Genomic DNA, 25,771 nt, shown 5'->3' on the forward strand with positions numbered 1-25,771 from the left:
TGTGTATGTGGGGTTGGGATTGGGTGAGTCAATTTAATGGGGTGATTTTCCAGTTTTCTGCTCAAGTCATTAGAATATTTTTGTGAAATAACGTGGCTCCTTAATGGTATGTATTGAAACATAATGTCGTATCCTTGAAGACTAGTTAGCAGCTTCTATTACGCAATATGTTCCGTGCTGGCATCTCTTATTGGCCATGACTTCACTCATGTTTTTGTTTTGTTTTTCTCTTTTTCCTAACCAGCTAGTAGTAGGAATAAAAACTACCAGTTTAGGGCAAGTGGAAATTAAAGGAAAACAAAGTTTTCCCTGTAGTCTAATCTTTATATGTAACATAAACAGATCTTGCATCTTATTCCCAAACACTGAATGAAGTGCTCACACTCTGCCTTCTACCAGCCTGAAACAACAAACTATGTTATCTCTTGTGTTGATTCTTCAGAATTAATTTATAATTCTTTGAGGTACACTTTTCCTAAATTTCACACGGCAGTTGACACTTTTCTTTCATCATTGTTGTGTATTTGTATCCTTCTTCCTCCAAAACACAAACACATGAAGAAATAAAAACCGACAAGGAAGCACAAATATTTAGTAAAGCCCCGTGGGGTGGACTAGAAGGAGGAAAGAGGAAGCAGGACCAAGAAGCACAGCAAGTGCTTTGAGAAAACACCTGTTTCAGATTACAAATTTCTTTCTTAATTAGACACACGCAACTCTTGAGTTTAAACATAACACTCACAATTCGTCAACCACCCACGACAATTCTCCAGGTGTTTGTGATTATGTAATGCCCTGAAAAATCATCTGGATTGTGTCAACTTTCAGAAGTACTGCTTCAGCTTTTAAAAAAAATCCTCCCCAGACATTAATTTATATGTAAGTCCCCAGTCTAGCATTTACAGCACTTAGCAAAAATAAATAAATAAATACCTAGATAGATAGATAAATAACATAAATAAAATAGAAGATTATAGTAAATAAAAGGCAAGTGGCTTCCTTGGTCTCTGATTTTTCTCCCCAACGGCTGAAAGTATGCCTTTTGCTTTAAGTAGTAAAAGGTAGCCATTATGCATTCAGTAAAACCTCATTGAACAGACTTCTCTAATTCAGACTTTATAGTATTTAGAATGGAAGAATTGAGGTTTATTCTTGTATTACCTGGGAAAAGAGGATGTCCACACTGCAAGGGCAGAGGAAAAAAGGGGATAACAGTCTTCTCCATCTTTTACAAAACAGTGTTGAAATTGCTAGCTAAAATCAAATTTGACAAAAACACTGTCTCTTGGTGTCCTCTTAAATTTTCATCCTGAAATGAGTCATGCTCACCACAATTTACTTTTTAAAGTTGCCTGACATTTTTAGATGGTTAGCAACACAAAAGCCCTTAGGCTTGGATAATTGAAAAATATTTGGGGATGGAAAAGCATATGATTTGAAAGGGATTTCTTTGAGAACCCAAAGGGAAACTTCGGCCCAAACAGAATGGAATTGACTTTCTTATGCAATTATTTTAATTAAAAATACATGTGTAGCGGGACAAGAAAAGAGATTCTAGACACCACTCCTTATAGTTTGATTGGTTGTTTAAAAGTTGGAAGCTTTTCATTTTTTCCCTTAAATATTTAAGCTTTGTATTGGATCCTAAGTGCTTTGTTCCTATTCTGACATGAGTGCCCGCTATAGACATTAAAGGTCTGTTCCACCCAGTAACACATGTTATAGTTGGAGCTACACTGTCCTCACATGTAGTTTGGAGTTATTCTGATTCTTAGGTCTCACTGCCCCGTTCACCTAAGCAGGGAACAGATATTCACCAGTGTCTATGTAGAATAAAGCATATCATTTATTTTCATCCACTGATTAGCAGCATCTTAATTTTTTTCCAAACTAAAAAAGTCATTTCAATTATAAGAAAGCAAATTACTGATTGCAGAAAATTCAAGCTATCAGAAAAATGGAAAGAAGATAATAAAACACACCTGAAATTCTACCATCTGGAGGCGACCACTGTTCACATTTTGATGTGTGTTCATCTGGGCACTTCCATGCATACTAACACGCCTGGATACAAATTTATTTAAATGAGCCTATTTAAATGCATTGTTTCATTTGATTCCTTTAAATAGAATTGCTGTTCTGTAACCTGCTTTTTCAATTAAATAATATTTCATTATCCTGTGTCAATAAATAAAGATCTACATCACTTTTTAACAGTTGCATAGTATTCTCTTACATGGCTACACTATAATTTAGTTAAATGTTCCTTATTAAGCCATCATCTAGATTGTCCCTGTCTTATACTATTATAATAAACATTGCAAAGAATAGATTTGTGTAGACATTTTGTATTTGTTTGCCTCCTTAGATTTAAATCTTAGAAGTGTATCATTTGCATTTAAATCCTTCATCCATTCGGAACACATTTTTATATACACTGGGGGCTTACTCTCTTTTCTTATAGGGTCAGTTAATCGTTCCAATGTCATTTATTGGAAAGTGCATCCTTGCCACATTGATTTGAAGTTGCTGTTATATATTATATATTAATTGCCCATGAAAATGGTTCTCATCTATTCCTGTGCCTATGTCGTACTGTCACCATTATCATGGCAGGTTCCTAGCTGGGGGTTTAGACTTCAAACCTAGAACCTCTAATTCTGTAGCCATCTGCCTGCCACTTGCTGGGGTAAAGGTGCGGTACCCAGTGTACCTCAACGACACTGTTCTGCAGAATGAAACAGAGTCCTCATGTCGGCCAGTCCTGATTTGCACTGTAGTAAGTGCCGGATAAGTATTTGGTTTCAAAAACTGGCATCTGATAAAGTTAACTGAAGAAGAGAGGGTTTATTATTACATAAGGCTACAATATAAACCTTCAACAGCATGACAGTAGCAGATCTTTTACTGCCTTTAATTTGGGTATTAGAAGGCATAGTAAATAATGGCCTGTTTTCCCAGCCTGAATTCTCAGCCAATTGTGAAGATAAAAGAGTAAGAAAGATAGCAGACAAAAATATACATTTATTTCTGATCAAGCTGATATTGGAGAAGGTGGCTTATATCTGCAGGCAGGTGGCCTTCTGGATACTGTGCCTGAAAATTAGGCAGATTTCGATCTCGCCAGCTGTGCTGGACCCCTGCAGACCAACACCATGGGGTGAGACACAGGCGCAAAGAGCAAAGAGGACACTTGCTTTCTGTGGGCAGGCTGCATCCCAAGAGAAAGGGGTGGGGGGGGCTCGGCTCTGCAAACTTCATTTCTGCTTTCAAATCTACCAATCCCACTTCCTGTGTGTCTTCCCCGGTGAGAATATAAGCTTCCTGAAGACAGTTACTGTATCTGTCTTTTCCCCCTTTTTAAAAAATCTCTCAATATGGTATTAAGACATTGTAGGACTTCAGCGAATATTTTGTTCAATGCATTAATAAATGATTGTTTTTGGTGAACTATCCTTCTTAATTTATTATTTTAAAATTACTGTATCATAGGTTTTATATCCATGAATTGATACCTTACGATCATTTCCCAAATACACATATGTAGAGGGAAAATGGTAAATAACCATTGACATTTATAATTTATAAAACAACTTTTTGAATTTTCATATTAAAAAAGACTAGTTAGCTCTACTTTATATACCTTACGGTAAAGCAAAAACATAGACTACAAAAACAATCTGGCCTTGACATATTTGATGAGTTCTTGTACGGCAGAGGAAATCATTTTGTTAGTGTAAATTTTGTTATCTAATGTATATGCTGAGAACTTTATAAATATTTTCTCTTACCTCTTGGGCATATTATTTTTGTTTTACTTTCTTTAAATATTTTAATATTTTCACTGTTTCTTTTTGTGGTTTTAGGGATTTGTTGGTAAAAGCATTATTTATTTTAAAATACTGATTTAAATTGTTTTATTTGGTTGAATGTTTCTGAGTAAAAATTCGGTCTGGCTACATAGTTACAAGAGATGTTAGGATTTAATCACAGACTGCATTTTCTGGGTCATTCATTTGATAATGGTCAATAAAATTTTGAAGTGAAATTTTTAAGACTAAAAGGGCTAAACACACTAAGCTTTAAAGAAGACATTGGGATAGCTAATGTGCAAAAAATTTATCCAATAGTGTAAATGTTAGAACTTGTTGCCCTTAAGCCTGAGGTGGGGAGCCACACATGGTTTGCAGGTAAACATGGTTTTACACACACCTTTCGGAACCGTTTAGGCTGAATGGTAATTTTTGTAGGAGTTAACAGATGAATTTCACAAATGTGTACAAAATGAGCGAAATGGATTGTAGAATACAAATAGATTACACAAAAAGAGCCTGTATTTTACATATACACATTTAAAGCTTTAAGTGTTAAATCATATATTTCAAATAACAATGTTACCATGTCCCTGAGGCAATTTAGAATTCTTGCTAAGTATTTGGTGTCTTTTTAATCTTTGTTTGGCAGGGTAATCACAATAGCCTTAAAATGAGAATTTTAGAGTTGCTTGGTTTTTTCTTTTAGTAGAATAATGAAATGAGAAGGGAACCATTTTCTTTTGCTTTTAAGACTTGATGCCCATCTCATTCTACCAAGAGGGACTGTGATTGCAAAACATCCTGGGGAAGTGTTTCTGTCCACACGGAATGCCTACCATAGCTGACTGCTGATTTTCAAATTCATTTTATCTAGATCCATGCTGTCAGATAGAACTTTCTGTGAAAATGGAAATAGTTTATAATCTGTGTTATCCAGTATGGTAGCCATTAGCCACATGGGGCTTTTGAGCACTCAAAATGTAGTGGGTGCAACTGAGGCGCTAAATTTTTAATTTTCTGTAATTTTAATTAATTTAAACTTAAACAGCCACACGTGGCTAGTGGTTACTCGACTGGACAGCACAGAATTTCTTTCGATTTTTAGATTTAGTATGGACGTGCCCCTGGAAAAGTTCGCTTTAATTTATGAATTAAATATTTGACATATGTCATAAATATTCGTTGAGCACCCAGTGAGTTTGTGTGCCTGGTGTCAGAAATACGTTTTATTTGGATTTCCCTGAATCAGCTTTTTTGGGGAAGGTGTGGAGACCTGAGGTATGTCATCCCACACACCTGTGTAAACAGGGACCCTGCTGTTTTGACAGGGGCTGTCTCTCTTTCACCCTTCGCCCCAGGGCCTACCATAGCAGGCCCATCATTCTGTGGGGCTGAGGGGGTAAGTAGGAGGTGAAGGGGACTCCTTTCACCGGGCTGTGAACTCTGGCATGCTCAGGGCTACACCTGCTGGGAGGAAGGGGCACCTATTTGAAATTCTCTCAATGACTGTTGTATGGGCTAGCGTGTTCCTGTCACTGAGATTCACTCCCTCAGCTTGCTCTACTGTCTTAATTGCTCCTGAAACTTTCCTCAACAAACCTTCTGTGGAAAAAAACACAACTCTTCACAGCCATCCACCTTTATTGTTTCAATGAATGTGAAACTTCAAGACAGGAAAGCCAAAGGACAATGACAAATAGGTATAATTGACAAGTAAAAATTGTATATATTCCATGAAAAAATAAGCACCACATGTACTCACCATCAAATTGGTTTCACTGATCAACACCTAAGTGCACATATAGGAATAACATGTATCGGGCGTCGGGCAGATGGAAGCGGGGAGTAGGGGATGGGTATATAAATATCTAATGGGTGCAATGTGCACCGTCTGGGGGATGGACACGCTTGAAGCTCTGACTCAGGGGAGGCAAGGGCAATATATGTAGCATAAACATTTGTACCCCCATAATATGCTGAAATAAAAAAATTGTATATATTCAAGGTGGACCACATGATGTTTTGATATAAATATACATTGTGGAATCAATTAACATATTAGCTAATTAACATATCTTTCACCTCACATTGTTACCTGTGTGTGTGTGTCTGGTGAGAATACTGAAGATTCCTCTCTCAGCAAGTTTCAAGTATTCATTATTATTATCAGTGTCGAACACCTTTTCTTATACTTGTTGGCCATTTATATGTTTTCCTTGGAAAAATGTCTATTCAGGTCCTTTGCCCATTTTTTTAATGTAAAGGCAACCCACAGAATGGGAAAAAATATTTGCAAACTATATTATCCAATCAGAGGTTAATATCCAAAATATACAAGGAAGTCATATAAGTTAATAACAACAATGCCCCCCAAATAACCCAATTAAAAAATGGGCAAAGGACCTATTTTTTGCTTGTTTTTTATAGGTATCTTACCTCCTGGAAGGGGGCAGCATGGCCCATGAAGACTTCTGTGGACACGTTGGTAAAATGAACCCAGGAGACCTGCAGGTATGGCCAAGGACAAAGAATTGTTGGTGGTTTAGTGTTTGAGTGTGCATGCTTGGTCCCAATTCTAGTACACTCACCCTTTCTACCCTCTCTCCATTATGTCCTTGACCTGTCCTTTTCTACAAATCCTTCCACTCAGCCTGGAAACCTGCACAGGTCTCTTGTATTCCTCTTTCACATTTTCCTTAACCCTTCACTTTTTAGTTTCCATCTAGTCTTCTTACATTTCTCAAAAGAGTAACAGAGTGACTGTCTCAACTTTCTCATCTTCCATTTTGTCCCCCACTCACTGAAATTAGGGTTAGCTTCTCAGCATATCACTTGAAAACCTTTACTGAAGCCATTCAGGTAATGATCATTTGTGATGTCCCAGTTGGCAAATTCAGTGACTGTTTCATTCTCCTCATTCTAGACTTCTCTGCTGCATTTGAGACAGTTTGCTATTTCTCTTCCAACTCATTTGCAGAGTTAGGTGTTGTCACTTAAGACAATGACCCAAACTCTTCCACCATCCTAGTTTGTCTGAGACGTGTTACAACTAAAATCTCCCAAAATGTTTGGATCATCTTTTCCAGTTTTGTAAGTCTGAACTCTATATCAAGTACTTTTCTGGGATTTTATACACACACACACACACACACACACACACACACACACACAGAGAGACACACACACATATATAGTGGAATGATAAATGCACATATTTGAATCATGTTATTTCAATGAACTCATGTTCATTGAATTTAAAGACAAAAAACCAAAAGAACAAAGAGTGATGGTGAAAAGGCAACAGTAATCTCTCACTGGAGCATAGTGTGAAATGGAGACTGCCTGCAAGGGTAGATATGATGACTGGAGGTGTCCTGATCATGGTAGCTCGTGGTGACTTCTGCCATCCGCACCATCGGGCTGCATTAGCTGCCATCCATGTGAGGTGCTGGTCAACACTTGTTCTATCATTATAATTTCACGTTTGATTAGGATGATGATTGCATAGTGCTTTCAGTTTATTCAGCGTTTTCATATACATGATCTCTTTGAGATAAGTACTGTTTTTTATCTCATTTTAGAAACTAGACAATGGGGATTTAAGGACATTTTTAAAAAAGGATGCCCATGGGCTCAGAGCTAGTAAATGGGTGGGCCTCCAAATCCAATAGGTGGGCCATTTTAAGAAAGATATTGCCAAACTAGCTTATATCTAAAAAGGATAACCAAGGTACTGAAAATATGAAGAAAACTGTCAATGGAACAGGAAAATGCTTAAAAATTGGAGGATGTCTTTGAAGGACACCAGTAGCTCTCTATCATCAGACAGAAGAAATGCAGCATGAGAGGGTGTTTAGATCTACCTTGTATTAGAGCAGGGTCAGCACATTTTTTCTATAGTGGCCAAATAGGCTTTGGGGGCCATGTGTTCTCTGTTGCAACTTCTCAACCCTGTTATTGTATCGTGAAAGCAGCCACAGACAGTACGCCAGCGAATGGGCATGTGTGTGTGCCTGTAAACCTTTATAAAAACAGCTGGCAAGCTGCATTGGACCCTTAGGCTATAGTTTGCCAACCCCTACATCAGAAGGTTTAACAAATCTTTTCAAATAGAAGAGAGAGGGAAATCTATTTAGACTTAACAAAAGAAAGAAATCTCCAAAATATGCATTGACCTTCTTTCTGATCTTGGAACTAGCAATGCTCATTCTTGTCTCAAAGTCTTTTTTAACATGCTGTTGTTGCCTTTGCACTGAATCCTCTTCCTCTTCCCCTTCCCCTGGTCAGTTCTTACTCCTTGTTTGGATCTCACCTGAAGGCTGCACCCTCAGGTAAGCTGCCTTGAACAGAGCAGACTGCTTCACGTACTTACAGAACTCCGTCATTCTTCACAGCACCAAGCGCAATTGTAACAGCAATAATTATTTGTGTAATTGTTCGTTTAAGGATTTTTCTCCCCACAAGGGCTGTGTGGAAGATGCTGCTGGTAGCCTGCCTCCTAGCCCCTTGGTCTACCTTTGAGTTTAGGCGGTGATGGTACCCATGTGTGCACACAGCAGCACATCTCAGCCACCCTGCCTGAGGGCTTCCTCCAGCCCGTGTGCCGGGCCGCCTGGATGTGCTGGGGATTTAACACTCCCGTGGGAACTCCTGCACAGTGAGGGGCGGGAATCACAGTCTCAATACCCTTGCTTCTTCTCTCCTCCATGCAACAATTCTAAAGTGCATCTGCGTGGTTCCCAGTGGCGTTGAGCCCCAGGGGTTCACAGATGTAACCTGCTCATTCACACTCCTCTTTGGCTTTCTCCCTTGCCTGTCTCACTCTTACCTACTCGCTCACTTGTGCTTTCAGCATCACTTTCCAAATAAACCACCTGCACTTAAGTCCTTGGCTCAGGATCTTCTGTGGGAGAACCCAAGCTAAGACAGGCAGGAAACACATCTAACATGATCCATCCCTTCATCCCCAGACTCTGAGATTAGTGTCCGGGACTGGCCCCCAACTATGCTTTTAATAAAAAAATAGACAAACACTTGAATATGTACAATGCTGGAGGCAATAATCGTTTCTCCAAGTAGTGAGGACTCCATTACCGGAACTGAGTAAGCAGAGAGGCAAGTCAGCCATCTACAGTGTAGTGGATACTGGGGGCCTCTAATGGTGTATTTAGGCCCACACATGTGTCCTCCAGCTGCTGGAAATACTGGCTACTGAGGCTCACAGCTGCATCCTTCCCTGGGACCTGCCCTCTGCAGCAGGGAATTGCCTCTCCCAAAGTTGTGCTTTCCACTTGGGGGTGGCCCACAGTGAATGGCTTGCTGATGTGGAGGTGTAAAAACTTGGCCACCTTGCTTCAAGTTGGGACAATTTTGAAAGTTCATCCCAACTCCACGTAGGACTGGCTAAAGCCTCTGTTTTAACTGCACTGCTGGTTGGCTTCTTCCCCTGCCTAATCCTGCTTTTCTCAAATCTACCTGCAACTCTCTATCTTAAAGCTTAATGTAAGACTCAGGGATATCAAAGAGGGTATTCTTCCATTTGTAGGAATTCCAGTTCTGATGCATTGATTTCAAATGAGGAAGCATAGGAAGCATCTAGAAAACCAGAAAGGGCTCCAGCAACCGTCATCGATGTTTGTTATTCCTCCAGATGCCCAGGGACTCTGACAGCAGCACCTGTCCCTGCCTTATTTAGCAACGGTGTTGTAATTGTTCCATCTGCAGACTTGCTGAGGGCACAGTTAGCTTTCCTTTTTGTTGGTTTGGTGTTTGCAGTGGATGACTGCAGGCCGGGGCATCCTGCACGCCGAGATGCCTTGCTCAGAGGAGCCAGCCCATGGCCTACAACTGTGGGTTAATTTGAGGAGCTCAGAGAAGATGGTGGAACCTCAGTACCAGGAACTGAAAAGTGAAGAGATTCCCAAACCCAGTAAAGATGGTGTGACAATTGCTGTCATTTCTGGAGAAGCCATGGGAATAAAGGTAAGCCATGCTATGTGTGTCTATGAAACCTGAGTTGTGCCATGACATAAGGCTGGCCCCTTCTGGGTCACCAACTCTCATTGGGTTTATCATAATTCACATCCCTTGGGTTGCACTTGCTTCATAAGTATCAGAATAAGTGCAACCTAAGGGAACCCAGAAATTTTTCTGCTGCATGAAAACCCATAAAGTTAGAGAATTATAAGAAAGCAAGCCTATAGATGGAATTTAGTCAAAAAGCAATTTTCAAGATACATCTTAATATGTGTGCTGATTTAGCCCAATTCCTTTCACTTATAGTACAATTTTATGCATTTAATTATAGCTCCTTGGTACTGCAAGATCAAACCTTTAAAAAGATCAAAAAGCAAGACCAATGGCACTTCTCAAAGAATTATATAAATGACTTATGCCCAACTTAGTAAGGGAAGCACATTACTATATTATAGAAAGTTTATTTTTAAAAATTAAGTTGACCATTATTTATTTAACCCATACATAACATGCCCTGTGCATTCTTCTCAACTGAGACTTTATACTGTTTAGGGTAAGGGTCCCACCTTTTTGATCAAATGAGATAAACTTAGGCTAAAGATTACGGACATATTTGTGGGAGGAAAGGGGTGTGGCAAGTACTGTGTTAATTGCACACCAGAACTGCTCCTGAAGAGGCTAAGATTCCTCACACCAACCAGTCTGAGGTAATGGTGAGCTGGGTAGTGTGCTCTCTTAGGTTGGGTTTCCCAGAAGCAGACCCTGAGATGAGGATTCCTATGCAAGTGATTTTTAAGCAAGTGCTCCTGGGAAAACGTGAAAGGAACCAGGACAAGGTAGAGGAGGAAGCCAAGCAAGGGTGCCATCTCAGGCAAAGTCCAAAGAGAGTGGCTTCTACTTGATCCTGCAGGGGACCGGGGAGGATCAGTATGCCTCAGAGTTGTCCTGACCCACCGTGGGCAAGGGAGCTGGGCTTTCATGTTTCCTCACCCACAGACATTGGTTATGGCCATCAGCTTTGGGGTACAGGGCACAGAAATGGTTAAAAGGGATCCGAGACGATCTGATTGGGGCCTTGACATCAAGTACCACACATGGCACCTGGCATTGAGAGCATTAAGATATTGGGAGCTACTTTGCCATTCTCCCAGTGGTCAACCAGCACTTAAAACTATTTTAAATACTAACTTATGTAAATTTTAATTTTTTAATATGCATCCCCAGGGATAAGGGCTTGGCAGTGACTACTAACCAGCCACTCAATGGGATGCATTGCACATAGTTAACAGAGAGGTCATGACTATCGGTTGGGACTTACAGTTTTTGTATTTCCCTGCACTATAACCACAGTCCTTTACCTATGCCATGCCTAAGTGTATGTATTATTTTGCTTTGTGTTTCTAATGCAAACAGAAGTAATTGAAGGAAAAAAATCAAAGTTTGCTCCCCGTTAAGCATATCTGACTGCTGTCCACACCCCTGGCAGACCTATTGCTTATTTTGCTGTTGGAAACAAACCTCTGTTGTGTTGCTGGGAGCTGTTTCTACTTCACCAAGCACTGGGCAGTGAGTGCCCTTTTTCATTTGTTTGCAAAGAGTTTCCTTCCCTTCAGCTCCCGCAGAGGAGAGTTCAGATCCTGTGAGGTCTTCCTGGTGTGAGGCCAAAGGACATGGTTGGGTGTAGTATCAGGCAGAGAGGTCTAAGGGGAGTTGAGTTAATGCAGATGTGAAGCTGCTCACTGTGTCTCACGTGGTGTTTTTCATTCTGTGTTCCCAGGACTCTAGGGTTCTGGGGACATGCCTTCAGGGGATATTGAGCCATGTGAGTAGTGAGGTCAGGAGGTCCCCCCTCCACTTCCACCAGAGCACAAGACTTTGCCCAGTTGTGTATTTGAAATTGTCCATAAGATTTCATTTAGAAAAATTGTTGAGCTGTCAGGAGATAAAAAGAGAAATCAGACCAGTGATTTAATAGATAAGCAAAGCCAGCAATATCATGAATCCTTAGAGTTTACAACTGCTTCTCATTTATATAAAACATAAGGCAATTTTAAGGTTGGAGCTGGTTCCAGGTACAATCGGGATATTTTAAAGCACTTTCAAGCAGCAGACCATGTAGTTTTGCAATCACGACCAAGGATTAGAGACCTGAGGTGATGTTTAAACTTTGTAAAATAATGTCTTAGTAGCTGCAAGCCTCTATTATTTCTTTTTGTCAAGTAAAATCTCTGAAGTGAATCATATTCTCCTAAGTAAATGATAAATCATTATTATGAGAGCATTTTAATAATAAGGCCTCTTGGAACCTTGGGCAGCATTAATTTGGATTTCAAAAGGCAGCGAGGTGCCGTGGTTACTGGCTTGGACTCTGGAGACAGAATGCCTGGGTTAGAATCCCTCCCATGAACTGGCTGTGTGGCCTTGAGCAAGCCACTTAACCTCTGTGTGCCTCAGTTTTCTCATCCATAAAATAGGGTTTCTGTGAGGATTAAGTGACTTTTTTTATACACTAAGCTCTCAGAATAGCACCAGACACGTTGTAAACACCACATAAGTGGTAGCTGTTATTATTATTTTGATTACTTCGTGGTAACTCAAGCAGGAGCAGGAGCTGGGCTGAGATTTATGTCTGCAATCTATGCTAAATGGATTTGCTGCGATTTAGAAAGGTAGTTAACGTGCCCTGAAGAAAGGACACTAGTGTGAGTCATCGTAAAGATGGGGAGGGGGGGCGATTGGCCATTTCTGTGTAGGTCTCATAAGAAACATAGTTTTGCACATCCGAAGCCTTCATATCTGCTCACCAAGGAATGACTGGGTCTTAAAATGTATAGATCTACCATAAAAAGCATCCGAAGATTGTTTTGCATCAGGAAAATAATTTTAAGTTAAATTATGAGTTGAGGCTGAGAATATACCTTTCAAGAGATTAATGTATTTATAACCAATATAGAGTCAACAACTCCCCTCGCTGCAACTAAAATATCTAGTTGGAGTTAGTAATGAGTGGAAGTGGAATTAGTGACCATTCATTCCAGTGCTTCTCCGACTTTCATACTTACGTGGATTACCCGAGGGTCTTGATGAAATGCATTTTTTACAGGCTCCCAGGTGATGCCTGCTGAGGCTGCGGTCTAGGGGCCACTCTTTGTAACATGCGTGGGCGTGGGATCCAAGACGCAGCAGTTTACCCATCTTGAGAATAGTTTGATTAGGCTCCTATAGAAGGTGTTAAATGGTCTGGTTCTGCAGCTTTTGACGAATCTTATTTAACCTTTCAGAACTTTAGTTCCTACATCCACAAAAAAATGTGAGGGGATTTTGTGCAAGATGCCATATGCCTTTATGAGCGACAACACTTGTCTTTTTGATATTCCCAAAGGTAGATGTATGCCTGTTTCCCAGGTTGTATGTGTCTGAGCATTTATTCAATCTTTGGAGAGCCAGAGCCAATTTTGAGCAAGATTCTGCCAGGACAGCACAGTCTAAAGTGAAGGCTAAAAGGGGAGAAAATATAAAAATGGGATAGTTTGAATAGTTTCTATCACTTCTGGAAGGTCAAAATCACATGTTTATTTCATGAGAGTACAAAATTCTCCAAACCTCATTCCATCCTTATCAGTCAGCCAATCAGCAATATTTATTACCAGCTCTCTTTGGAACACAATTCTTTTTCCAAAAAAAAAACGCCTCTACTTGCCTCTTGCTGCTCTAAATTCCGTTGTCAGATGCAAACCTTGAGGAGGCCTCAGCCCCACTGGGGTCAGAGAAAGGCAATCTGGAACCAGATGGCCTTGGTTCAAGGCCAGCTCCACCACTGACTCACTCTGGAGAAGTCACTTAAGCTTGCTGGGCCTCTGTTTTCTCATCTGTAAAATGGAGATAATCATAATGACCCAGCTCGGAGGGTTGTTGGGAGGATTAAATTGGTTAATATATGTAAAGTACTAAGAACTGGTGCAGAGTGAGCTCTTCATAGGTGGTTGCTATTTTTACTTCCATGAAAAAGCTTTGCGTTGTGTTCATGTGTCCTACAGACATAACAAAAATAATGTTCCTTCTGATGGGCAGATGAATACAATATTCATGTATTGGATGATAGCTAAGTTTTTAAAAATTTAATTTCCAAAGTAGTTTGCCAAATATTAAAATGTTTTTAAACATTTACATTACAGTGTAATTCACTCAGCTCTTACTTACTGTGTGCCCTTAGCACCTGAAACATACATAAAAGATGATGAATAAATATTTTCAAATGAGTAAATGAAATGATTAAAATGCTGGAATAAGAGAAACTAAGGTAAAGTAGTAAGAAGATAGACAATATAGGGATTAAGAAGGATTGAAATGAGCTTACTCAAAAATTAAGAGAATGATAAAATTAGCTAAATTACATGTTAAATTGTTTAGGGGATTAGGACTTAGGGAAATAAAAACCAGATTGATTTTTTTTCTTTAAATGTGAACTGTTTTTGCAAGACCTAAATTGTTCCCTGCAGGTTTCTTCAATTCAGACAATGACAGCAATGGTGGCCAGAGGCTTGGAGGCTTGTGGTTCCCCTTGGGGTCCACAGATAGGTGTCATTTTATCTGCTTTAACTTTGTCCGTGTGGCTTTTCAGGGCATGGCTTGATCTCTAGAATAATGGACCTACTTGCCAGCTTTCTAGGTGTTTCTACCAGATATCTCCCCTCCCTTGCTTTGGTTTAGCTCTACAAGCATTGGAAGACCCCCAAGTCCCTTGGGCGATTCTCTCCCAGCCAGAAAGCAACCTACCTGCTAATCAGCCTGTGTTGGTTGTGGGCTGACACACGATTTATGATCAAGCCTGTGATGATCACCCCCAGTGTGGAGAGCTGATGGGGGCTCCAGGATAGGGCAGGCCGTTGGTGAACACACACACTTTTTCCTGTACCAGAGCTAGAGAGAAGTAGCTGCTGACAACATTTTCCAGCTTTTGTCTTCATCCAGGAGATTTCAGGGGCAAGATGTTATTTAGAGCACTTTATCAACAAAATATAACTTTGTCCATATTCCTTTTACTTTAATTTGATTAAAAAAATATACTTTATGTGGCCCTCATGGAAATACTTTCATAGCACATCCAAACGGCAGTGGGTTTTTGGCAATCATAATACTGGATAGTAAACTCAGAACACTTTTGCACGTTATTAATAGTAAACTCAGAACATTTCCTGTTTCAGGGGAAATGTGACTTCTTTGATTATATCAGGCACATTTTAAATGCAGCTCCTGCCCTCACCTGCCTTCATGAGTTTGCTTCTGGTCACTTTGTGACATGGAGAGAGCTGGGCCCCTCCCATGGGAGGTGCTTTTTCCTTCCCAAGCTCAGAAGAACAACTTCTCAAAGTAGCATTTAAAAAACCATTAAATCATGAAAGCAGATAACATATACGCACACTTTTTTTTTTTTTGCCTTTGAAGTATTCCAGCAAGTTCATGGGTCTAGCTGGGGGCGGGGGAATAACAGATATTCTAATGGCAGAGGTGTGAGGGGCACTGGATTTCTGACAAGGGGAGCTTGAGATAACAGGCTCCGGCTGTCCCGGAGAGCAAGCAAAGGGAAAACAACACTTGCCCAGGAAGGAATTCTCCTTTCCAAAGGCCTCTCTTTTAATTTATTTTATTTATAAATCAGAGTGCTCTGTGATAAATTTAAAAACTGGATATTTAACAAATGTTCCCCTTGGGGTAAGGACGGGGGGAATAGGATGGACCTGAGACTTCTCTTAGTATATCTTTTTAGTTTTACTTTTGAAAGATGTAAATACTTACATATTTAAAACATCAAGTAAACCAGAAAAGGAAAAAATCTTAAAATCAAATAACTAGAAATAAATGAAGAACCAAAATTGGTATAAAGATATCATCAACGTAACCACACAGAGAAAACATTTATTTTAAGAGCTTTTAAACATAGCTCTCTGATTGTACATTTTTAGTGGGATATATTCTAAAGACAAAAAAAAAAACCCACAAAAATTTTAAACCTCGCTCTATGGTTTTATTGTTAGTGTTGGTATTATAATTCCATAACAATTTTATGTATATTATGAAGTAAAACAAATGAGTCAATTTGTTAATGTTTTTAGGAATCAAGATTTTCAGTGTAAGAAAAATAGATACAAATATAAAAGAAAAGAGCTAAGAAAATCCTGTAATATTTAACGTTAAATTCAACATTAAATGGACATTTTAAAAATATGGATGGCCATTATCTCTTTGAGGCACTTTCTATTAATAGAAACCTAATATGATTCGATCATTTTAGGAATCCAAGATTTTTAATGATACAATTTATGTTTCTTTGTGATAATAATTCCATTCTCTACTGATTATTTCCATTGATTTTTTCTTTTATGGTTCATATTGAATTAGATGCTTTGAAAAATGCTTTAAAAAGTTCCACCTAAGAAATTCACAGTCACCCTAGTGAATTCTGGCTGAATTTCTCTTTTGGTACTTTAAATAAGTGTATTTTAATGGGTAGGTGGGGGAAGAATGGAAAGCAGATAGCATGAGACAGAGAGCTTCCTGGTTTCCTTTTGACACAGGGTGAAGGGGAAAACAGAGCATATTGCAAAGTATTGTAGAAATATGGAGTTGAGGATTTCACCATCTTTGTCCCCTTGCTACTAGTAACCAAGGTCAACCCAGGTCCCCTCTCTCCAGTGCAGCCTTCTCAGCTGTCCTGGCTCGCAAGCATCTTGACTTCTGCCCAGATCCACGCAGCCATCCCATCTTCATAACCCATGAGATTTTTAGACTGACAGCATTTACTTTACATGTCCCATTCCTCCATGATTCCTATTAGACACCTGCTGTATGCACATTGTGCAGTGCCCTAGAGATACGATGTCAATAAGATAACAACCTCTGACCTCAGAAAAGCTCACAGCCTATCTGGGGAGAGAAACCAGCAAACATCAGATATAATGTGGCACAGGAAACACTAAACAGCACTGCGTGAACATTCCATGATAGTCCAGGGGGGGAAGAGGCAATTCTGCTTGTGTGGATGGATGGAGGGAGAGAAAGAAAGAAAAGAGAGGGGCAAGGATTATGTCTTGTAATGGCTCATTCAAAAGGCGTGGACAGTAAGAGCACAGTAACCACCTGGGGATCGAGATAGAGGGCTGTGTAGGCAGCCAGATACTGCTGGATTTGCCCTAGGTCGAAAGGAAGGAAATGATGCAAAACAGGGGGATGAAGAAAAATCCAAGACCAAGTTTGTCTACTCCTGGATTGTGCCTAAGGCTGACATTGGCCATATGTATATTCCTGCACCTCTCTCTCCCAGGGATTTAGATAGGAGGGCTTGAGGTTAAGCCCCCAGCGTGCTGTGTGCTGTCCTATCTCATCTCAAATTTCATGAAGCAGTTCATTCTATAGGACCAGCCCGACACAGGCCACGTAGCCTAAGCAGATGATCACATCATTCCACAGACAAGTGTAAAACTTGGCTCTGATTCAGTGTTGAGGATGGGCACAATTAGGTCTGTTAGTCTTGTTTAGTAAATAGAAAGACACCAAAGAAATGTACCCAGTATCTTCAAAGCACTTGTCCTGTGGTAAGCAGCCATAGTTGGCACTTTATTTGCAGTTAGGAATGTTCAGATAAACAACGGTCAGGATCTGCTCAAATCAGCTGTACAAAAAGTTACTCTTGCCCAGGGCAGCCCACTCACCCCTGAAATACCATTCTTGGTGTGCACAAAGGGTGGCAGATGTTCTTATTCTTTCAAGATGCCCTTGCTGACCCAATCACCTAGGAAGTACATTCTAGTGGTGTTGACAAGCCCTCCTCTGCCAGTAAATAAGGAATGGATAGGTGCACTTTTAAACCAGAGCTACATCCTGTGCCATTCAAATGTACTTGGCCCTAGTGATCAGGATTATAAATTAGCAGGGAAATTTAGACTAAGAGCATAATGAAAGCTATAAAAAAACCAAGATGTCGCCTTCAATAAAGGTGAGCGGACACTTTACCATATCAATGTGATTATTTCTATGGCTGTCATTGCTTATACTTTTAGGACATAATAAGTCTTTCCTCAGGAACACATTAGATATTTTTTCTAACCACAGCAAAAAATACAAGATAGCTTCAAAGAGCTGTCTTTAGACTCTTGCGTGTTATATTAAAAGCTGAGATCTTGTGGATATAAGTGAGGTGAAGGTCAATATTTCAAAAACTGGCATTGGCATATATAAAGCCATGCTGCAAACACTGTCCTTATTTTGACCAAGGCACAAATCCTTGGAATCACATAGCTTTTGAGTAATTTGACCATACTCACACTAAATGTGATGAGCAAATTCAGTGTCAGATATAATTCTGATTACCTGAAGCTTTAGAAGTTTCAAATTATGCCTCAATAAATCTGTTTTTACAAAAAGAATTCTACTCCTCTGGACAGATATGGGTACTCTGAGGTAGCCAAGTGTTTCAAATTTTTAAGTCAAATGGACTCTAAATCATTGATAGTAACTACTTTACTAAAGGAGGAGCATGATGTGGTCTTAAACCACAAGGAATCCTTTTCGCCATCCATTGCAGATCCAGGGGCTGTTTAAGCATTCCCTTGGCTTAGTGAAATGAGATGAGGAAACTGGCAGACCTGCCATTCCTGGAAGGACTTCCACATGGCCATGGGGAATTGGAAGGATTTCCCGGGAAGGTATCCTGCAAGGTATGACCTTATAGTTTGGATGAGATCAGCAGACATGTACTGTGTGCAAGACCTTGTGAAGGTATGAAGGGAAAAGATGAAAAAATTAGGGAGCTGGGAGGGTGCAATGGAAGGGACAGACATACGGTCTTCAAAACGGCTTCCTTTGTAAGGAAGCATGTAAATTTCCCCAATTGCTGTTTAGTTGGTCCAGGAAAGAAAAATTATGGCCATCATGGCTTCCTTCCATAATGTTAAAAATGATCATCTATATGAAAGCAAAGAGAGCAAAGGGGGCTCACATCAACTGATAACATGAGTTCACTGTGGCGAGTCAGCAGACTAGTAAACACAGAGGATTAATGAGAAGGCAGAATAGAAGGCTCAGCCCAATCTGGAGGTCCAAGAAAAGCAGGCCTAAATCTAAAGGAGAGAACCGACCTGGCAAAGAAGGATGGAAAGTCTAGACAGTACATGAGACAGCAGGACTAGAGGTGTTTCTGCACAGAGATGTGAAATAGTGTCCAGTGGAATAAATCAATGCTTTAAGAAGGCCTTGAAAATACATGTTTAATTTTTAAGTATGAAAATTAGAATAGTTTTTGTCTTTCCCGTGTGAAATTTGTCTGGTAATTTGCCTGCCACCCCCACCCCCTGGTTTTGTTTTTCAAACTTTCAAGTTTATTCTCTTTTGTCTTTAGAAATATCTTGAATACACCGATGATGTTTCACCTGCGGTAACTGCTCTTCTGCATCCTCTGCCTTTTACCTCCCTCCCTGACCCAAAAAACTAAACGAAACTCTGCAGATACAATGCTCTCCTGTCGCCATCAATTAGAGTCTTTCATGTTGAGAATATAGCTGTTACATTTGGAATGCAACATGATTTGATTAAGGTCCAGCTCATCCAGGTTCATTGAGGAATAAAACAATGATAATTTACCTCTCTTTTACGAAACCTTAAAGCCCCCTTTGCTCTCTTTGCTTTCATATTGATGATCATTTTTAACATTATGGAAGGAAGCCATGATGGCTATAATTTTTCTTTCCTGGACCAACTAAATAGCAATTGGAGAAATTTAAATGCTTCCTTATAAAGGAAGCCAGTTTGAAGTCCAGAACAAGGCTCTTCTTTCCTACCACCTTCAAACACCTGCCTCTGGTTAATTTTCCTCTCATGTCTGGGGTCTAAGAACAATGCTGGCTTCCCCATCCCACCCCCACCCGTTATTCTCTCATTACAAAGAAGTGATCCATCCTCAAGAGAGGGAGAGCTGGGCTGTGAAAAGGAGAAAGAAAAATAACCCGACCGTTTCTTCTCTATCTTGATTCCTTTAACATTGATTTCTGTGCCTTTCCACCCTGTCTCAACCAGTTTTCTTATAGACTGCTCTCCCCCATCCTCAGTTAGAGTTTCTGCCAATGGAGTCCTCCTGGCCAGATTCTTTTTTCCAGCAGCCTCCACTCCTGGCTGTGGCAGCTGTTTGTCAGGAGTCAGTTTCCATGTGTCTTGGGAGATTTTGAGTGTCTCTGAGTAACTACCGACTCTTGGCTGGTGGATTTTCCCAGCATCAGATACTGATTTGAGGCCATCTGTTACTTATCAGTCCAAAAGAAGTTTTGAGCAAGAGATCTGGTGACTGTCTTTAAATGTTTTCATAGGTTTTAATTGACAGAGTCTGTCTAGGCCCTCTAGAAGAGGGCCTAGAATTTGGTAGAAGTGAAACGTAGGGAGTTGAGGTTGAGGAGAAGACAAAAAGACAACACAAGCATATATTGGGATATTGTGGGTTCAGTTCCAGGCCACCGTAATAAAGTGAATATTGTAATAAAGCCAGCCACACAAATGTTTGGGTTTCCCAGTGTATATAAAAGTTATGTTTACACTGTGCTGTAGTCTATTAAGTGTACAATAGCATAATGTCCAAGAATATGTGCATACCTTAATTAAAAAGATTTTATTGCTAAAAAATGCTAACGATCATCTGAGCCTCCAGAGAGGAGTAATCTGGGTGGTGGTTGCTGAAGGCTGGGGTGGCTGTGGCAACTTCTTCAAATAAGACAACAATGAAGTTTGCCACATTCATTGATTCTTCCTTTCATGAAAGATTCCTCTGTAGCATGTGATGCTGTTTGATAGCATTTTACCCACAGTAGAATTTCTTTCAAAATTAGAATCCATCCTCTCAAAGCCTGCCACTGCTTTATCAACTAAGTTTATGTAATATTCTAAATCCTTTGTTGTCATTTCCACAGTGCTTCACAGTGCTTACAGCAACTTCACCAGGAGTAGATTCCATCTCAAGAAACCACTTTCCTATATACTCTCTAGTAAATTAGAACTAACCAATGGGCACGCAAGTACACAGAGGAAAGTAAAAGTCATTGGAAATCAAGCAGGGGAGAGGGGAGAGGAAGGGAAGGGAGAACACCCACCTAAAGGGTACAATGAGCACTATTCACGTGATGGGCACATTTATAGCCCTGATCGAAGCCATTTATAAAAAAACATCTATACCCCCTTAATATTTTGAAATCAAATAAAAAAAAAGAAAGAAAAGAAGGCAAGACAGAGAGTGGCCAAAAAAAAAAAAAAAAAAAGAAAGAAACCACTTTCTTTGCTCATCCATAAGAAGCAACTCTTCATCCATTCAAGTTTTATCATGAGATTGCAGCAATTCAGTCACATCTCAGGCTCCACTTCTAATGCTAGTTCTCTTGCTATTTCCACCACATCTGCAGTGACTTCCTCCACTGAAGTCTTGAACCACTCAAGGTGATTCATGAGGGTTGAAATCAACTTCTTCGAAACTCCTGTTAATGTTGATATTTTGACCCCTTCCCATGAATGACAAATGTTCTTAATGGCGCCTAGAATGTTGAATCCTTTCCAGAAGGTTTTCGGTTTACTTTGCTCAGATCCATCAGAGGAATCACTACCTATAGCAACTATAGCCTTACAGAAATGTCTAAATAATAAGACTTCAAAGTCAAAATTACTCCTTGATCCATGGACTGCAGAATGGATGTTGTATTAACGGGCATGAAAACAAAATTAATCCCCTTTACGCATCTCCAGCAGAGCTCTTGGTGATCAGGTGACTTATTAATGAGCAGTAATATTTTGAAAGGAATCTTTTTTTCTGAGCAATAGGTCTCAACAGTAAACCATTCTATAAACAGACATGCTATCGTCCAGGCTTTGTTGTTCTATGTCTAGAGCACAGGCAGAGTAAATTTAGCATAATTCTTAAGGGCCCTAGGATTTTCAGAATCGTAAATGAGCATCGGCTTCAACTTAAAGTCACCAGCTGCATGAGCCCCTAATAAGAAAGTCAGCCTGTCCTTTGAAGCTTTGAAGCCAGGTGTTGACTCCTCCTCTCTAGCTATGAAAGTCTTACATGGCATTTTCTTTAATAGAAGGTTATTTCATCTACATTGAAAATCTGTTGTTTCGTGTAGCTACCTTCATCAATAATCTAAGCTGGATCTTCTGGATGACTTGCTGCAGCTTATATATCAGCACTTGCTGCTTCATCTTGCACTTTTCTGTTATGGAGAGAGCGTTTTTCCTTAAACCTCGTGAGCCAACCTCTGCTAGCTTCCAACTTTTCTTCTGCAGCTTCCTCACCTCACTCAGCCTTCACAGAACTGAAGAGAATTTAGGCCTTGCTCTGGATTAGGCTTTGGCTTAAGGGAATGCTGTGGCTGGTTTGATCTTCTATCCAGACCACTCAAACTTCTTCCATGTCGGTAATAACGCTGTTTCACTTTCTTATCATCACATCTTATGTTCACTCGAGTAGCAATTTTAGTTTCCTTCAAGAACTTTTCCTTTGCATTCATAACTTGGCTAACCATTTGGCACGAGAGGCCTATCTCAGTTTCCGACATGCCTTCCTCACTAAGCTTAATCATTTCTAGCTTTTCATTTAAAGTGAGAGATGTGTGACTCTTCCTTTCACTTGAACACTAAGAGGCCATTATAGGGTTATAAATTGGCCTGACTTCAATATTGTGTCTCAGGGAATAAGGAGGCCCAAGGAGAGGGAGAGAGGTGGGGCACGGCTGGTCAGTGGAGCAGTCAGAACACACGTTTATCAATGAAGTCTGTCATTTGATATGGGCACAGTTCATAGCACCCCAAAACAATTACAATAGTAAAATCAAAGGTCACTGATCACAGATCACAATAACAGATATAACAACAATGAAAAACTTTGAAATATGTTGAGAATTACCAAAATGTGACATGGAAACACAAAGTGAGCACATGCCGTTGTAGAAATGGCACCAAAAACTTAGTTGACGCAGGGTTGCCACAAACCTTCAATTTGTAAAGCACGCAACATCTTGAAGCACAATAAAGGAGGCACAATAAAATAAGATTTGCCTGTACTCCTCTCTTCCTCTCCCATGTTCCAAATGAATTGAGAGGTAGACTGAGGTATTGGCCAGATAGGGGTCCAAATACCATCCTTTTTACTGGTAAAATCTGGATAAGAGCACATGTATCCGGGACCTTCTGAGCTTCTAACACTTCCTCCACTTCATTATCCACGTCCAGGCAGAGCTGTACATTCGCAGGCATCTTCTCCAGAGGCAGGCATATTACCTCTTGGTAGAAGGAGAGAGAAAGAAAGAGAAAGAGAAAAGCCCAGAAGGGCCTGAGCTGAGCATACTCACTTCCTTGAATTACCCTCATCAACTAAATCGCACCTCCTTCCTGCTCACCACCCCCAGGGGTTAGTGAGGAAGGCAGAGGGCAGCTGGCAGTGTTGCCTCATGGAAACATTAGGGAGGGGTCTGGAGGCCCTTGCAACGTCCCCCAGTGTTTTATTCTATTAACATATTAGATTGGACTCTTAGCGATGACTTACCCCCTCAGGGAAGGAGGTGAGAAGTTTATCAGTGTGGCCCTCCTCCCACAAAACCTAACTTCTGTTCTCTGGCATCAATTTTACCCCCAGAAGGATCTGAAATGAATACAGAGACTGTTTTAATTAATTTCACACCAGGTCGCATCTGTATTCTAGGCTGCACATTCATGTTCTACTCTATTTCCCTGTCAAATGATTCCCAACCATGTTGAGAGATGTGTGAGAAGCCCAAGTAGCAGCATAAAAAATTATCTAAATATTACAATATCCCAAATTGGAACATAAACCTCTCCCATCCTCAAATTTCTAAGATGAAAGTAAAGTTCTGATCTAAACCCTTTGCCCTTATAAATCAAAGCAAAAGAAATTAGAATTAAGAATTACATTCTAAATAAAGTGCCAAAGCATCTTGAACAAATTGTAATCCTGTGTTGCTTGAGTAGAATAAGGATTTTCTTTTTCTTATAAGCATCATAGCCTGGGTTGACTCCCCTGGCCTGGATATGGCTCTGTTAGGACTGCCAAACTTGATTCATTCAGCCACAATTCTCATTTATCTCACTTTAAAACATAGTCCCAAAAGGTAATAGAGGACACATTTATCACAATACCAACCTTAATTCCATGAAATTTTATTGCACAAGCAAATCTCCAAGCCCTAGAGCAGTTATATCTGCAGAAAACTGATATACTTGGTCAGCCTAGAGCATTAACATAGTCGGGAGAATAGGACTGTCTCCACTTCATCCACACTGTTTCCACTTTCTGAGGGGAAACATTTCTGCCTTCTTGAAAAGTTAGATGCTTGTGTTGGTGGCAGCTCCAGGCACCAGGTCTTAAAATCCAGCATGCAACTATGGAAAACTGGTAAGAATATGAAGTGATGTTCTTCTCACTAATATGCAGAGAAATATAAATTCAAATAATATGCTATCACTTGATACCCTTCAGGTTGGCAAATATTAGAAAATCAGGTACTGTGAAGTGCTGGCGAGGATGGGAAGAAATGGAAACTTCATGTTTGGCAGGTGGGTGTAACTGTATTCATTGTGGACAGCAAGCTGGCATGACTGGACAAAGCTAACACTGCGTATGGGGTATGCCCTAGAAATCCAACTCCTGGGTATTTATGCCATCGAAATTTCACCAAGCACTCACATGACAGTGGTCATACCAGCATCACGGGTGAAGAAAGGAGTCAGAGGTGATATAGGTGTTTGCCACTTAGGGAATGGGTAAGTAAAATATGGTGGTTACACATGATGGAATACAGTGTAGCTGCCAGAAGCAATGGACTATATTTACTTATATTATTAGCTTTCAGGAAATAATGTGGAATAAACCAGAATAAGAAAGTGATTTAGCACACAACACTGCTTATTTTTCAAGGACACCCATATATCTAAATAAATATACTGAGGGTAGAATGGAAGGATGTCTATTACATATGCTCGACTGAGAGCCTATGGGGAATGGGCTTGAGATTGGGCATGATGGGGGAAAACACTACAAAACAAGAGGGAGGGGCTCTCATGGATGTCTGATGACCCTGTGCCATGGACTATGGTGTCTGACCAATTCAATTCCATGCACCCGAGGCGACAGAGAGAGAGAGAGAGAGAGACAGAGAGACAGAGAGACATTTTTGTCCAGCACCAGCTTTTAACTTGGTTTGTGTACGTAACCTCCCATGTAGGTGATTTGAAGGATTCTAGGAAGCCCTAACACATGACAGAAAATCTCACTGTCTTATTATTGAAACTGTACCATTAGAGTCAATCCTTCAGCAGCATGGTAGACTGATAGGAGCATAGACTTTGGAGTCAAGCAGACCTGGGTTCAACTCTCAGCTCTGTTGTTTAATACTTCTGTGACCTTGGGAAAATTATTTTGAGTCTTTATTTCCTCATCTGCCAAATAGGGATGATAATATATAGTCCTAGAGGGTACGTAATCAATATTTGTTCCCTTTTCCCTTATCTATTTCCATTTCCTCTCCCACATTCCCTTCTATCGTTAGGTTTTACTGATGGCAAATCTCTAGAACTTCTTGGGAAGGAAAATGAAAATGGCTAACATCCTTTATGGGGCTTGTGACATGATAAGTTCTAAGTCAGAGCTGTCCAATAAAAATATAAGGAAGCAACATGAAACTTAAAATTTCCTAATAAATGTTAAAAAAGTAAAAAATAAACAGGTAAAATTAATTTTAGTAACATTTTATTTAATCCACTATATCCAAAATATTATCATTTCAACATGTAATTAATGTAAAATTATAATGAGATATTTTACACTTTTTGCAGCAAGTCTTTGAAATCCAGCGTGTATCTTACACTCACAGCACATCTCAATGCAGACTAGCCACATTTCGTGTGCTCAGTCGCCCCATGTGGCTAGTGGCAAC

General features: G+C 40.0%; 1 protein-coding gene across 1 annotated transcript in view; it reads left to right on the forward strand.

Moving 5' to 3' along the window:
* The window catches only part of PIR (pirin (iron-binding nuclear protein)), an 88,785-nt gene that overhangs the window by 19,866 nt on the left and 43,148 nt on the right, over nucleotides 1-25,771 (forward strand). The window contains exons 3-4 of the mRNA XM_012638705.1: nucleotides 6,243-6,326; nucleotides 9,591-9,797. Coding sequence (XP_012494159.1) covers nucleotides 6,243-6,326; nucleotides 9,591-9,797 — 291 coding nt within the window. The remainder of the gene's footprint in view (nucleotides 1-6,242; nucleotides 6,327-9,590; nucleotides 9,798-25,771) is intronic.

Source organism: Propithecus coquereli, unplaced genomic scaffold (genome assembly GCF_000956105.1).
Source record: "Propithecus coquereli isolate 6110/MARCELLA unplaced genomic scaffold, Pcoq_1.0 Scaffold132, whole genome shotgun sequence".
Lineage (NCBI taxonomy): Eukaryota > Metazoa > Chordata > Mammalia > Primates > Indriidae > Propithecus > Propithecus coquereli.